At 39.4% G+C, this 16,942-nt stretch overlaps 1 protein-coding gene across 3 annotated transcripts in view; it reads right to left on the bottom strand.

The window, feature by feature from the left end:
* Window positions 1–16,942, bottom strand: part of LOC121514882 (cocaine esterase-like) — a 39,276-nt gene that overhangs the window by 7,858 nt on the left and 14,476 nt on the right. For 2 of the 3 annotated variants that reach the window (XM_041795281.1, XM_041795279.1), the window contains exons 5-15: window positions 16,295–16,448; window positions 16,078–16,182; window positions 15,861–15,959; window positions 15,605–15,748; window positions 15,295–15,511; window positions 15,047–15,196; window positions 14,886–14,958; window positions 14,630–14,805; window positions 9,281–9,473; window positions 9,054–9,195; window positions 8,657–8,790 (exon numbers count right to left, since the gene is read on the bottom strand). In XM_041795281.1, the coding sequence (XP_041651215.1) occupies window positions 8,657–8,790; window positions 9,054–9,195; window positions 9,281–9,473; window positions 14,630–14,805; window positions 14,886–14,958; window positions 15,047–15,196; window positions 15,295–15,511; window positions 15,605–15,748; window positions 15,861–15,959; window positions 16,078–16,182; window positions 16,295–16,448 (1,587 nt within the window). The remainder of the gene's footprint in view (window positions 1–8,656; window positions 8,791–9,053; window positions 9,196–9,280; window positions 9,474–14,629; window positions 14,806–14,885; window positions 14,959–15,046; window positions 15,197–15,294; window positions 15,512–15,604; window positions 15,749–15,860; window positions 15,960–16,077; window positions 16,183–16,294; window positions 16,449–16,942) is intronic. The other variant, XM_041795280.1, reaches the window with a different exon arrangement.

Here is a 16,942-nt window from a genome sequence, read left to right as displayed (position 1 = left end):
AAAGTCTGATCAGTCTGTTTCCATGGTAACTCATGTTTTCACATGGTACTTTTATTCTGAAATGTTAACGGGATAGTTTCTCTGCTGTTGCAGTAACACGCAAAGTTGTTTTGGCGTTTAACTTTCCTTTTGTTTCTACTCGATGAAAATGATTTTTAAAAATTGGATTACAAAAGATATTAACTCAAATGTGATCTCCATCTCTGCTTGAAAAATGTTGTTGTAAATTTCCACCAAACGCATGATGGGAAATAATCTCAAAAGAAATCGTATTCTAGTCTTGTAGTTAGTGACCCACAGTCTTTGCAAAGTCTTACCCTGAGACTAAAAACTCAATGGCTTGCCAACAAATTGTCTTTAGATGTGAGGTGGTCTCAGATGTCAGTCTTTTTGGAGTCTTAGTCTTTTAAAAGTTTTAACAAAGTCCTCGGATGTAAGGCTGGCATTAGTCACTTACTGTATATAACTCTTGCTCTGTTTGATACTTCCTGACTGTCAGAGGCAGAACCAACAAATTCAGGTGGGAACCCATCCTAATAGGAATGGCTTCTGGGTTCCTGTAAAAGTTCAACAGATTAGGGATAACTGGAGGCCAGATGAAGCCCCCTAGTTGAAAAAGAGGATCCTGCTTCCTTGGCAGGTGCTATGAACCTTGGAGAGGCTCTGCATTACAGGGAAACAGGGCCTCTTGGCCAGTTTGAGATGGCCAGCAGGGGCATTGGTTGATTTGCTGGACACTGTAGTCTCATTGTCTCCATTAAAGAGAGCCACCAAGGGCAGTGTGTGGAAGACTTTAATGCAAACGGGTTATCTCTGCTGTGCCATGTTTGCACAGTATTCCAGAGTCCCTTCACCCCAAGAGATAAGCTGTGGCCCCTGGCAGTTACATGGAAAAGCATGGACAAGGCCTTTGTGTTCCCGCTGAAGTGGCAGATTCAATCTGGTACTGCAATAGTACAGCTAGACAGCTGGCTTTGTACTGGCGTGGGCAAGAATAGATGCTAATATGGTAGAATTTGATGCCGTGTGTAGTATATTGCCAGAAACTTGAAAGGATTTATTTGTCGCATTTTTTTGTGAAGGTTCTCATTCATCAAATCCATGGTAATCCAAAACTTTGTTCCAAAGGAGGTCAACTGGACTTGAATTTGGTATTTGAATCTAAGAACCTCAATAAGTCCAGTCTCCACCCTTTGGACCACGATTTGGCTATGTGCTGTGTCATTTAGCATGCTATCCAGCACCCATTTAGCACATCAGGCAGTACACATCAAGGACCTGGCACAAAAGCAATGAATGACCCTCGGCCACTTTCTCCATGAGAGTTTCGGTCTGTCTAGAAAATGTAGAGATTCTAAGTATATGGTTGGTGTAGCGTCAGATAAAAAACCCAAACAAACAAAAAAATGTCTTGTATGTCCTGTATATACACCATGTTCATCATGATCATCATACTGTGAAGAACTGTGTGACTGGTTCAGAGCACAGACGGGTTTGTGCAGATAAAGGCATAATGAGGAAGGTTTCTGCCAGAAAAAATCATCCGCTTAAGAAAACAGCTGCTAAAATGTCATTACAAAGCAGCAAACAGGTATTTGAAGTTGCTGGTGCCTCTGGAGCCCCACAGACCTCAAGGTGTAGGATCCTCCAAAATGGGGGTCAGGAACCCGTGGCTCCAGAGACAAATGCGGCTCTTTTGCCCCTCCCGGGTGGCTCTTTGCAGCTGTGCCAGAAATTTGAAATAAAGGAATCTTGCCCTATTTTTTTTACATTTAACGAATATTTTTTTCTAATGCTATATTGAGATATTGTATACTTTATCCATCAAATATTTAGCTCTTTCATCCAATTACAACTTCATATTTATAAATAGGCCTATTTTATCACCTTCAATATGCGTCATATCGTGCCTCTGTGGCGTAGCAAGTATTGGCCATTTCCTGTGTTGGGAACAAAGGTTCCTTTAGGAACAAAGGTCCTGCTTCAGGTATCACCAATGACACCTGAAGCAGGAGTTTTGTGCTCATAATGCGAGTTAAGTTTTGAATATCTGAAATCTGGTTTAGCAGCAAGAGGGAAGGTCAAAGTGGGAAAAAGACAATCAACTTTAATAAGTTTCATACTAAAGCAGTGCGTACGTTGGACCAAAGTAGTGTCAGCGGAGAATGTGAATGATGATAATGTCAAAAACAGCATTAAAAACAAAGACAAGCTCACACTTAACAGCATCAGTCAGAGAGAAAGGAGGCCAAGGGATCATTAGAGGGCTGTTTTAGCCAAATAAACAGGTAAGCTCATGTTTTATTGTTATTCTCTACTCTGCTGCATTGAAGTCGTTCTTATCATTTAGAGGATTGATACATTTGATGATGTTTTAAATATTTTCAGGGGTGCAATGAATGTAAGGTACAGTGTATGACAGTGTATGTGCATTTGTGCTGTAAAAGATGAGACTGCTGATGTTCATGCCAAAAATGTCACGTGTGTTAATGTGGTGCTGTCCATAGTGCTGACATAGAGAAGGAGAAAGGCTGTAAACAGCTGATTCTACTCTCTTGTGGGTATTTGGAGTGATTATGGTGATCGCTCCGGTTTGCCTTTCTGACTGTATTGTTGATATAGTCTGTGACCCAGTGATCATGGATGCTATTGTTTATTGATCAGGCCAAATGCGTCTCTCCTACTGTGTTCCTGTATGTGACGTAGACAGACAGCAGCATAGAGAGAGGAGATGAAGTGGAGAAGGTTTTATCCATAGGTGAGCAGCAGGCTACTACAATATTCTGCATTAATTTTGTCTGACGGCAGGTGTAAGGAGTGTGTTTTGATAACTAAAGACATAATGATGATGATTACATCAGTATCATTAAGTATAAAAACAAATAATCACTTGCTGATAATAGCACTTCTAGACAAAAAATATGCACACAGTTGTTTCTTTTCTTTGGAATGGACAAGGCTGTACGTTGGATGAGCGACTCAGTGGAGGACGGGGCATGGACCTATCCTCTGGGTCAGAACTAGAGCTAGGAGTAGAATGAATGCACCGATGGAGGAAAGGAACAGAGGTATAGACAGATCAAAGCTCCAGATTTATCCTTGTGGGTGGCGGAAATTAACATCAGTCAAAGCCCTTAGAACGCAGGGACGGATGAAGTGTTTGATAAAAGGAGTGCAGGGTCGCCGCATTGATCAGTACTTCCTGAGAAGTCAGTTGAGTCAGTCGGCTAAAGTCCAGCGGCAGTTAGAAAACCACAGTCCGCAGGATATCAGTAACTCTGGCACTGCAGAGGAGGGGGATAGCCTGGGCAGAAGGGATGTGGATGACACTGAGGACGGCCTGCCAATCAGAGGGAGAACCTTTGGGCATAAAGCCAAAGTCAAATGGCCTAAGGCAAGTGAGAGGAAAGAATGGGAGGCAGTTAATAGGGACCTAGCAATGTTGTTAGAAAGGATCAAGGGAATGGTGGTAAACAAGCTAGAGAAGATAGGAGATTTAATATATGCAAATGGTGTAGAAAGGTTTGGAGTGCATAACAGAAACAGGGTTGAGAGGGTGAAGCCAGCTAAATCTAGAAGACAGAAAGAGATAGATAAATTAGTAAAGGAGACAAGACAGATAAGGAAATAGTGGAGGAAGGCTACAGAAGAGGAGAGAGAGGGAATTAATGTCTTACAGGAGGAGCTAAGAAATAGGCTAGTGACACTTAGAAGGGCAGAACAACTAAGGAGGAAAAGGAAGCAGAGGGAGTGGGCTAGGACAACATTTTATAGGGATCCTTTTAAGTTTACTAAAGGATCCCTAGGACAGCATTTTATAGGGATCCTTTTAAGTTTACTAAAGGGTTGTTCATTCAGGAAAAGGGAGGGCAGCTTAAAGAATCAAAGCAAGAGGTAGAGGATTACTTAAAAAGAACGCATTCAGCTCCAGGACAGAACAGGGAGTTGGGCCTCCCTCACTGAGCGTTGATCCTCTCTATAGGGCACAAGTATCTTGTGTTTCATTCAAATATTGTAATTCTAAACCCACAAATTGGTCAAAAGGAAAATTATGATTAAAATGCCAAGTAAGAATAAAATAACAACCAAGCGGAAAGTTATCAGTGTGATCAAACATATCAGTGGATGGACATCAGTCAGTTATGCTGATAGACAAAGACTTGGGCTAACTGACTGCGTCACCTTCATTGGAAGGTTCAAATGTACGGGCAAAAATGGCTCTTTCAACCAAAAGGTTATTGACTGCTGCTCCAGTGACTTGCAGTTGTGCAAAAACCTACTATTCAGCCACCTCATACCAATGCTCACAAGCAGAAACAGTTGCAGTGGGCCCAGAAATACATGAAGACTCATTTTCAAACAGTCTTGTTTACTGATAAAAGCCGTGCAACCCTGGATGGTCCAGATGGAGGAGTAGTGGATGGTTGGTGGATGTCCCAATAAAGCTGCGAAGTCAGCAAGGAGGGGGCGGAGTCATATTTAGGGCCAGAATCATAGGGAAAGAGCTGGTAGGCCCCTTAGGGTTCCTGAAGGAGTGAAAATGACCTTGGCAAAGTATATAGAGTTTCTGACTGACTACTTTCTTCCATGGTACAAAAAGAAAAACCATGCCTTCTGTAGCAAAATTATCTTCATGTATGACAATGCACTATCTCATGCTGCAAAAAATACCTCTGTGTCATTGGCTGCTAGGGGCATAAAAGGAGAGAAACTCATGGTGTGGCCCCCATCCTCCACAGACTTCAAATCTATTGGGAACCATTGGAGCATCCTCAAGCAAAAGATATATGAGGGTGGGAGGCAGTTCACATCAAAACAGCAGCTCTAGGAGGCTATTCTGACATCTTACAAAGAAATTTCAGCAGAAACTTTGCAAAAACTCACAAGTTCAATGGATGCAAGAATTGTGAAGGTAATATCAAAGAAGGGCCTTATGTTTTTGTTTAATTTTTTTAATTTTTTTAACCAGGAAAACCTCATTGAGATCAAAATTCTCATTTACCAGAGTGTCCTGGACAAGAAAAGCAGTAGCACAATGAACAGAGTCACAGATATGAAAAATAACAGTTATAAACACAGATCAAACAAATCACAGAGCACAAAGTCATTGGTCAACACATCTACAACTTGAAGCATCCTCCTCCAATGCCTTCAATCTACTTTTAAAAAGATTTAAAGAGACCATCTCCCCTAGACATAGAGTCTCATGCAGTAGATTCCAGGCAGCTGGAGCCGCATACCTTAAACTCCTTTTACCCATTTCAAGATGGACTTTGGGAACAGAGAGCAAAAATAAGTGTTGTGACTGAGTCACAGAGCGAAGACTGTAACTTCCATAACTTTTCAAATGAATAAGATCACACAAATATGATGGAAGCAGATTTAGTAAAGCCTTATAAATAAAGACATGCCAATGGTTTAGCCTACGCTTTGATAAAGAAGGCCAGCCAACCATACAGGGTACAATGATGAGTTAAGGACTTAAGGTTTGTTATAAACCTCGGCGCTCCATGATACACAGTATCCAAAGATTTAAGGCATTGAGAAGATGCATGCATGTATAAAACATCACCATAATCAATTAAAGGAATAAAAGTGGCAGAAAAAAAGTCTTTTCTTAGCAGTAAATGAAAAACAAGACTTATTTCTAAAACAAAATCTAAGCCGCAACTTTAACTTCTTAACAATTTGCTCAATATGAAGCTTAAAAGTCAAAGAATCATCAATCAAGAATCCAAGATATTTATAAGAAGGCACAACCTCAACTACATCACCCTGAGACGTAGTGACAGAAGGCAGGTTCAGTGATTTTTAAGTTTGAGAACATCATCAGTTTGGTTTTGTCAGGATTCAGAACCAATTTCAACTCACACAAAGAGTCCTGTACAATATCAAAAGCCCCCTGTAGGTGAAAGAGAGTCTGATGCTGTGTAGGAGCAGAGCAATAAATGACAGTATCATCAGCATATAAATGAACATTTGCATTGGGAAAATTTTCACCGATACTGTTGATATAAAGTGTAAACAACAGCGGTCCCAAGACTGAGCCTTCAGGCACACCATTTTTAATTTCAAGATATTTAGAGGTGAATCCCTCAGCCTGCACACATTGTATTTTGTCTGATAGATAATTTTCAAACCTACAAACAGGATGTACAGACATACCAACACAGCGCAGTCTATCTTTCAGAATGACATGGTCCACAGTAACGAAAGACTTCGATAAAAAAGCACTTCACAGTGCTCCTTGTTGTCCAAGGACACAACAAAATCATTTACAACTTTCAAGGCAGCAGTGGTTGTACTGTGCTTCTTTCTAAAACCTGACTGATAAAATGATCATTAAACAAATTTAACATTGTGGCTTTATCAGTGATTGTTTTGGAATCATGAGCAATACAATGGGGCAACTCAATACTTTTCTTATTCCCAGAGAGGGATTTTATAGACTTCCAAAAAGCCTTGGATTGTTCAGGCTGTCTGATGTTTCCCTGAGAAAGTGCTCCACTTTAGCATTTCTAATTGCCACAGCACATTTGTTCCTCAGACGTTTAAAATGTAACCAATCTGAATTTAGTCCAGAACCCCTGGCTCTAGCCCAGTCTGCATCTCTTTCATGCAACAGCTTTAACAAGTCAGGGGTAAACCATGGAGTCTCACCACCTTTTACTCTGAACTTCTTGAAGGGAGCATGTTTATCAATAATACCAAGGAAACCACCATAAAAATATTTCCATGCACATTCAACATCATCAATTAGGCCAATTCTCTCCCAGTCAAAGGTAAGGAGATCACAAAAAAATGCCTGTTTGGAAAGATCGAAACAGGAGAATACATATGAGGAACATTAGTTATTATCAGATCAAGTAGAGATGATTTTTCAGGACATTTCATATTTGATCTGGTAGCCTTTTCAACAATTTGGAAAAGACTGAGTGAATTACACTGTGATTTGAAATCATCAAACAAAGAATTCAACCAGTTCTAGTTAAAATCACCAATGATAACAATTTTATTATGATTCAGTTCAGACAAAAGGTTTGCAAAAGAGGGAAGTGCATCAATGAGTGCTGAAGGTGGTCTATAACAACCCACTACAGTGATGTGTTGCGTTTAGAGACCTCAAGATCAAGAGCCAGGAACTCCAATTGCTTACTCAAGGACTTAGATTAAAGAACTTTTACATGAAACCTATTTTTTCACAAAAATGGCAATGCCCCCTCCCCTACTAGATGGATCAGCCCTAAAAACATTGTATCCATCAATATAAATGTCTTTGTCCATAACAGATTTATTCAGCCATGATTCAGAAATAACAATCACATCAGCGTCAGTTGAATGCGCTCAAATAAGCTGCTGATCAATCTTAGAAATTAAACTGCGTACATTCAAATGGATAAAGTCTGTGATTTAAAATCAGCAGGAGTATTAAATCCTGAGACTCCCTCCATGTTAAACAGTTCCACATCAGCTGACCCAGGATAAGGCTGAACATTTCCAGGAATCAGCAACAACATGAAATAAATAATTTCTGTTTTTCCATCCTGGAAGGTGCCTACAGTTTTGAATTTGTTGTATTAACATTGTTATCACCCATGCTGCCAGTACATATAAAAAAGCTTTTCAGCTTCATAAGGCAAGGTAGATGAATATGGAATTCAAAAACTCCGCCGTCGAGCTCGTTGGTTTAAGTTCGTGTGACTCATGGAAAAGTACGCTGGTAAGCACACTGGGTATGATGGGCGGAGACTGAGCCTTCCTCGGCACACTCTCCAGACAAGGATCGATGAGCCCAAAGCTCCAGGGCAGCAGAGCAATGGCCAATAACTCAAGTTACAGCATCGCAGCACAGTTGTTGGTTTAAAAGCACGATAATTAGCCTCCGAAGCCAAAGGTTCGCCACTGATGCAGCGCAGCAAACAGGCTGCCTGCACGGAGCAGAAGACCTAGCCACAGGTAGAGCCAAGCGGAAGGGAGGTGCTGGTAACACTGGGTTACTCTCAGTCAACAAGCAGAGACAGTCCCCCTGATCCTACTGTCAGTAGGCAAACAGGCAGCAGGATCCAAGTTAACATGTAACTTTGCCTGTTAAGATGTTTTTGATTGAAATAGCTTTTGATTTCAGTAAATATGACCTCTAACACTGCAAATTCAACAAATGACCATTTTCAGTTTTCTTTGTAAAAAACTTGCATATCAATAGATAAAGATATCAAATTTCTATAAAAGGTTATCTTCTGTCATTACTGGTTATGACTGGAATCAGCAAATGCATAGTTGTAGACTTAACACATGAACTCTAGCCTGTATAACAGCCCAGACATGTTTTTCTTTACATTACATTTTTCTATTTAAGCTCTGCATAAAAGGCATCAAGCTGTTTTTACAAACATTGGAATACTGACTGTATGTATATGAACTCTGACCTGTTTGCCTGCCTCTCCCTTTTAACGTAAGTAACATCAGTATGTGTTGGGAAGTTAAAAAGTTCAACAATACAGGAATCAGAGAGGCTTTCAAACTGTTCTGCCAACACTGCTAACTTACTCCTTTAAATACAGCAACTGAGCAGAGGAAAACTATATCACTGAAAGCAGTTTTCACAGTATGACCATTTGAATGGTTTAGTGACTCATTACTTTTTTTTTTTTTTTACCTGAGAAAGCCCAGAATTCCCAGGCGGTACTGGATCAGAACCACAACCACATCCTGGTAAGCAGCCAGGGCAGAGCCGTCACACACAGATGCTGATCCTATAGCAAAAGCTCCACCATGGATCCAGACCATAACCTGGAAACACAAGAAAGCACCTTGAACTTTTTCACTCAACATAAAGAAAAAAACAGGATAATAAAACCTGAGTTTATAGGAACATTGATTAAAAGATACTCAACTACAGACTCAATTTCAAGCATAAAAGTTATCTATTTTTATCCTTGCTCCAAATCTAGGTATTATTCACTGAAGCTGCATCAGTGACCCTTCAAAACCAACTTCATCAAGTACCTCACTCAAATCTGCATGTTAGTAACAGTGCTATGAAGGATTCTTACTGGGAGCTTGGCATCATTGGCTCTGTTTGCAGGAGTGTAGATGTTGAGGTAAAGGCAATCCTCTGAAACGTCTGGGAGATCTACGTTCAAGCCACCCATTTTGTCAAACAGATCCACGAGCTTTGCTCTTGGCTGAATACACCTTAAAATGAGACATTATGCTTGTAGTTAATGGACTTGGCTTGCTAATGTGGTTTGCATCAACTGAAAATACATGAATCACTTACAAGGCTGGCTGCTTGGTGGCATCTCTCACTCCTCCCCATGCCTCTACAGGCTGAGGTGCAGCCAGTCTCAGAGCAGGGCTCACAGGTGGCTTGGCAAAAGGGATACCCAGGTAGGCATAGGCCCCAGTCTCCTTCCCCTTCACACTCACATACTCACCTTTTAGACTTCCGAGTGCTGTGTGGACCTCAGGAGCTGTCAGGATATAGAAAGTGAGTAACATTATTATTGCCTTAAAGATGTAACAATCAAGTTGATTGTTCTTTTAAAAGACTTGCAGACTACATTTTTATTATACCATTTGAGTGAGCAACTCCTGTTTTATCACTAGATTGTTGTTTATGCCATAACCAAAGAAATTGGACAGTTCATCACATAGTATTACGTTCTTCATTAAACTTTTGGGAATTGACCTCTCAAGGTGTTTTTATTTATTTATTGAACAAAGAAAGTGTTTTAAGGAAAATTTTGTGCCCTGGGACAAAAACATTCCTGACTGACTTTTATTATGTAAAATGGATGATTAATTATGTATAGTACAGATTTTTTTCTAACTAGTTTTTTTTTTATTAATGTGGAGCATTTTGGGGGAAGGTAATGTGTTTCTTTCAGACTGAATATATGCTGGTGGTTCACAGACACACCCTGCATTGCTGGGGTCATAAAAGGGCCAGGTTTTTCATTGACAGACATTTTAGGGGCTGAACTTTCAAATAAACTACAATAAAAAAAGAAAAAAAGATTTGGTCTAATTTACATATTTTTGTTTATTGCACTTCCAAAACACCTGAAACCAAAAGTGAACAGTTAAAATGGCAGCTTTAACCAAGAGTGTGCTGACAAATATGTGTTAAACATGCATCATATTTGCTAGTAATGGCTGACAGTTGAATTTCCCAAAAACACGATGAATCATAAAGTCATTCCTGATGAAATGGTTTCAATCTCCATATTTCATAGAGTTGCTTTAATTGGGGACACACAATACTGGATATTTTGCTGATATGCTGATATTCACAGATTAATTTTATCCGATACAAACATTTAAATATGTATTTCAGACCAAAACCTTCTGTCCTTTGAACACATTTTAATGCAAAAATTTACAGTTGATATATGCTGATATTCACAGCCAAATAATCTGTATTAAATATTGGCAAAAATTTTCATATCTGCTGATACCAATAATGACCATTTTAAGTTAATATCTGCTGATATCAGGCCAAAAATATCTTGTATCTCTAGTTTTAATAGCCATAGGGAGTTTATATAAATAAAAAAAAATAAAATAAAATAAAAACACACAGTATTTTTTTTTTTTAATCTTCACATTTTTTGAATTTTATAATGTTCTGAGGGCTGGATAGGAGAATGTGGTGGGCCTGATGTGGCCCAAAAATTGGTCACAAAGGAGATTCTTTTTCAGTCAGATGTTTTGTTCCATCTAAGGTCCAAACTGGAACACTTTTCACTTAAAATATAACAGTGACAGAGAAATTTTTGACATTCAGGTAGCGTCGCCATTGAAGAGACTGCAGTGGGTCCTGAAGCTGTGCCAGCTGAGAACCAATGTCCTAGAGTACAGGAGGATCTCAGCTGCAAGAAGCTGCAGAAACATATTGTGTGTGCCATTTTCACCATTGATGCATTTACAGAAGGATTTACTTGTGGATATCTCCCTCAAGCACACAGGTTGTGATTATATAAATTCAAAAGAGAGAATACGAGATTAGACATGCTCGGGTGGCTTTAAATATATCTGGGTGACCCACCCAAATGGAACGCTGCGAAATTTTAAATCTGTCATCCTTTTTCCTCCAGTCAGCCTGTCCTTTCAGTGTGGACTCTGCAACCCTCCTCCACCCCAGCCACCTCCATTAAGTTCATCAGCATCTAGTCCAGATCCTCATAGGGCTGATTCTGATCCCACCCTGCATACCTCAGTCTCCTCCTCCAAGCCAGCTCATTCGTTTCCTGGTCCAGTTTTTCAGAATCCTACTCCTCATCTGATCCCGCATCTCTCATCAACACCACCACCACCAGTGTCTAGACTACAAAGGGGGGTGTTCTATTCCTGCCATTTTCCTCACTACCCCTGCAAGTACATTTAGTCATCACAATGTAGTCTAATTGCCAAAGACATTGCACATTTCTTTCTTTATATTTTGTAAAAAAAAATGCTTGATAAACTTGTACTAAGTCTTCACTGATTTAAATATAGTCACACAGGCTTAAACACAAGTATGTGAGTTTTTAGAACATGATATCCACTTTGTATATCAAATGTTTAATTCATTCAGATCATAAACTGGTTTTATTTAGTGTGGTTTTAGTATTTTGATCTGTTTTTAGTTGCACACCTATCTCGTGTCATGTTTTTACCTCTCACCTCTGCCATCAAGTATCTGAGCTTTTTACTGCTGCTTCTTTAACTGCTTTTAAACCAAATTTTAATACAGATGAGCTGGTCTCCAATTTTAATCATATCTGTAAGACCACGTTGGATTCAGTTGCCCCATACAAAGCAAAAATGTCACTTAAATCACTGCAGCCCTAGCTAAATGAAGCCACTGCAGAGTTAAAGAGGGACTGCAGATGGAAAGAAAGAAAATGGAAAAAAACTGGATTACATTTTTTTTATGAGATTTGGAAAGATGCACTGAAAAATGATCAAAAAGCAATTCAAGAAGCAAGAGCATCATTTTATTCTAATCTGATCTTACCCAATCATTCTAACCCCAGGGTTTTATTCAAAGTTTGAGATTCTATCTCAAACCCCTCTCCCTGTCATTTTACTGATGCCTCACATGAGACATGTCATTTTTAACATTTTTTACAGAAAAGATTGACAGCATTAGATCACAGATTTCCTCCTGACTTTGTTTTACAACCACACTGACCCTTTTAACATTGTTTTAGCTGTTTTAATCATATCACTATGCCGATTTTATCAGATATTCTAAGTTGACTCCAACTACGTGCAGCCTTGACACCATACCAACCAAATTTCAAAGTTGACAATGTTGGGCCCAGTATTTTAGCCATTATCAATAGCTCACTTTTAACTGGCCGCCTGCTTTTAAACATGCTGTGGTCCAACCACTTTTAAAGAAACCAAAAAAAAAAGAAACCCTTCTGATCCTAGTAATTTAAGGCCAATTTCCAAACTCCCATTTTTATCCAGAGTTTTAGAGAAAGTAGCTTTAACCCAGATTTTGGCTTTTATGAATGATAATGACATCTTTGAGAAATTTCAATCAGGTTTTAGAGCACAACATAGTACAGAGACCTCAAAGTGACAAATGACCTTCTTTTAGCTGCAGACAGAGGAGAGATTGCAATTTTATTTAAGATTTAAGTGTGGCATTTGACACTGTTGATCATGCTATTTCAATTGAACATCTCCAGACCTGGGTTGGTGTCAAGGGCCCTGCACTTAGTTGGTTTCATTCCTATCTTTTAGACAGTACCTTTGCGGTCGCCATAGGTAACCACTCATCTTCCACCTCTCCTATTACTTGTGATGTACCGCAAGGTTCTATTTTAGGTCCATTCTTATTTTATATGCTTCCTTTATGTTGTATAATTAAATGTCATAATATATCCTTCCATTTTTATGCCAGTGACACACAGATATACCTTCTGCTAAGACCTGGTGATTTTACTAGCCTAGGTGCTGTTTTTAACGGTTTCAAAGATCAAATGTTGGATGGCACAAAGTTTTTTACAGCTAAATGAATCAAAGTCAGAAATCATACTCTTTAATTATCCAAATCCAAACACAAGCCTGATTAACAGTTTTCTCAGTCCACTCTCTTCTAACATCAGACCAACTGCAAGAGATTTAGGAGTTACTTTTAAATCAAACCTCACAGTCGAAGCACACATCAAGAAAATAGTCCAGTCATGCTTCATCCAAACCAGATCCATATTCAAAACTGAATCCACTTTGCTCCCTGCTGACCTTGAAAAAATTATTCATTTACTAATCTTCTCTTGCATGGACTACTACAACTCCCTTCTTTCTGGTATCACAAACAAATCACTCTCCCACCTCCAACTGGTCCAGAACAGCAGCTAGGCTTTTAACTGGTTTTAACTGACAACATCACACCACCCCTATCCACGCTTCCCTCCACTGGCTTCCTGCTTTTAGAATTGATTTTAAGACTTTACTGATCGTTTTCAAAGCTCTAATGGGTTTAGCACCAGGTTACAATCGTGAAATGTCAACCCTAATGAGCCAATGTGCTGCCATAGATTAAAGGGGGGCGGGGGCTTCCTCGTTGTTCCAAAGTTGAGACTAAAATCTAAAGGAGACAGGGCTTTTGCTGTCAGGGCCCCTCTTCTTTGGACCTGCCCAAGGAGATAAAGCTAGCAGATTTAGTATCATCTTTTAAATCACTCCTTAAAGCTAACTTTTCTAGACTTGCTTTTATGTGATGTCTCTTTTAACCATTTATTTATTTTAATTCTCCTTGTTTATTTACTCTGTTGCTCTTATTCTTTTTTCATGGATTTTTATACCCTTCTTTATTATCTCATGTCTGCTTACTTTATGCTTTTTTACTTAATTTCTACTTACTTTTTCCCCTTTTTCTTACCTGTCTGTTTTGAATCCTCCTATTTTGTTTTATCCCCACCGATGTGATGCCATCATCTTCATCTTCATGTCCTTGGTTGTTTGTTTGTGTATACAATTCTCTTATTCTCCCATATATTATATCATCTGCCCTATTATCACAGGAATCTTATCATCTCTCACTGGCTCTTACATTTTTGATTTTTATCATTGACTACTTTTACTAACACCCAAAATCTGCTTGTGTCATTTCAGCCAATAATCTCACATTGAATTTTGTTTAAGCATTTATTATGCAACATTATATATTTGGCACCAGACTCCGACTTAATCACTCCTCACAGATTTTACATATAGAATTTGAGGAGTGTTAATATAACAGCTTTAATCCCCAGTCAGAGCCAACAAGTGGATGCTAGGGTGGAGGTGGGTTGAAGGCGAGAGCACAGTGTTCGATCCAGGCGCAGCGATGCAGCAGAGGAAGAGAAAGGAAATCTTGCTGCTTAAATAGCCCACTAGTTTAGGAGGATGTGAGTCATGTGATTTGATAAAGATGCATGTCAGGTGTGAATGTATGTGCTCAAGATTACTGGCAGAACTAACTTGCTGGCTTTGTTTCATTTTCATTGTTGTCTTTTCCCCGTATTATTATCATCATAATTATTCTATATCTAATGTGTTTCCAGCTGATTTTTTGGTGATTTAGTCTGGAATCAACTGCAAAATTCACAAGGCAGAGAAAGGAGAGGAGACTGTATCTACAACTCACTATGATCCATGTTTTCTTTACGCTGTTTCATCTTCTCTGGGAGGGTCTGACTCAGGAAGTCGAAGCGGTCCTTCTTCAGCTGCTGACCAGTTGTCTGCTCCTTCAAATCAATTTTCAGGTACTTTTCTTCTGCTCCATACTTTGGCCAGTGAACAAGACCTTCCCCATTAGGAGACCTACACACCACAGTGTTCAAGTTATAATAGGTTTATCCCATTTAAACATCAGTATTACCTTTATGAAGTCTGACTCCTACCCTGTGTGAGCAAAGTTGCCCCAGTAGCTCATCACAATTTTGCTCAACTCTTCCTCCTCTTCAGGGCATGCATCTAAATGTAATGAATATCTAGTTAAACACTTGAACCAGGGAGGTGACAGACTTCTGGTGGTTAGTAAAAAGAATTATATTACACTTACCTTGTAATGTCACATGTTTAGTTGTGAAGCAATACCCTAACACTGCAAAGATTTCATCTCCGTGGTCAGCTTTCACAAAGCTAGGCCTATTTGACTGCAGGAACTGGGGGGGATGCTGGTACTCATACAGATACACAGGTGCACCAGCATCTAAAGGAAGGCACAAATATATATCTCACATTTGTTTCTCAAAAATGTGTCAGTTACATTTTTTTTTTCTTCTGGAAATGTGTTATTGCATTAACTACCTCTGTGGGCATTTGCAGACTTGATGCCTGGAACTGTGAATAACAGATCTCCTATAAGCTCAGTATAACCATTTCGATTCTTCACAGGATCTTCACCATTTCCCATATATTCATTAATGAGCAAATCTGAGAGGACTAGATCAGGGTGAAAGATAGAGAGCAAGCTCTTGACAGTCTCCAGGTCAAGTCCCTCTGTCCAGTTTTTAGGAGACATGAACTGAGGGAGGAAGTGGCAGGGATTAACATTTAAGACATGAACAAAAGCAAAAACTAATCCGTTTTCAGACTCATGTACTAACATGATACTTACATCAACAAGTAACCAGCTCCCTTCATCATTATTGATGCCGGTCATGAAGGGGATCTTGAGAAGTTCATGCTTATTGAAAAGCTCATCCACAGGTTTTCTCAGGAAGTGCCCATCAACATTTATGGGAAGTCTCACGCTTTGATCCTTGAGAAAATAAAAATGTGAAGGGAAAAAATGAGAAAGAGACAGCAAAAAAGGATCAAAAATGTTTTATCCTTTGAGGTCCAGTCAATCAGTCAAACATCGGATAACTCACCATCCCAAGGTCCAAGATTGTTTCAAGATCAAGGTTTTTCATGCAATCAGCGATCTTCTGTGTGCTGTCAAGACTACAGCCCGACATATTTGCAACGTGCTAAGGACAAAAATGTGATTGATATCTCAGCATATCAGAGAAAAAAAAGTTGAGTAGTGGTTATGTAGATACTGTGCAATGGAGAAACCTTATATATAAACAACTCCTGATAATCTACCTGTGCCATTGGCAGAGGATCATTGGTCATGAGTATATCCATTGCAGCGGTACCACTCTCAGCAATGCCGCGGTGGATGAGTCCTTCAGTCAATGGTGAAAGAAGCTGTTGATACAAACCAAATAAATATTTTTTTCTGTGCTACATACCAACTAAACAGTGACAAAGTTGTAAAATCCTTGCAAAGAAAGGGAGTGTTTTGCAGATGGATCCTTACGTGGAGGGACACGCTCACTCCACCAGCAGACTGCCCAAATATAGTAACTGAATCTGGGTTTCCTCCAAAGTTGTGAATGTGCTGCTGGACCCACTTCAGAGCTTGCACCTGGTCCAGGAGGCCAACATTCCCAGGCATGTGTTCATCTCCAGTGCTAGATGAAGCATACATTCTCAGTCTATCAGGATGTAATATCGGCAGCTCCCCCAGTTTTGATTTCTTCATTCATTTATGCATTTACAGATCAGATAGGTAATGTGACAAACAGGCGGGCTGAATAGATTTGGGGTTAACCAAGGTTTAAAATAGTTAGGTAGTCTACTTTCAGTGCTTATTTTTTGAAGAATTACAATCACTGCGAAACTAGAGTTCTTGGATGCAATGGCCAACTAGTCAAGATTCAATTTCTGCCCCTTTGTGTCACCATCTGTATTACAGTGTAACTGTGGCTAGTAAAGAGGATATACAGTGCAATCAGAAAAGTATTGAGACCCCTTCATTGTTTCAGTTTTTTTATGTTACAGCCTGATGCTACAGTTGAAAAAAATTCAATTTCATTAAAATTAATCTACACTCAGTATGCCATCACGACAAAGCGAAAACAGATGTTTAGACATTTTTGAAAATGTGCTACAAATATCCATTTGG

Source organism: Cheilinus undulatus, linkage group 9, assembly GCF_018320785.1.
Source record: "Cheilinus undulatus linkage group 9, ASM1832078v1, whole genome shotgun sequence".
NCBI classification, from domain to species: Eukaryota; Metazoa; Chordata; class Actinopteri; order Labriformes; family Labridae; genus Cheilinus; species Cheilinus undulatus.
Note: the sequence above shows the minus strand (reverse complement) of the source record. Positions and strands in the feature narration are given on the sequence as shown.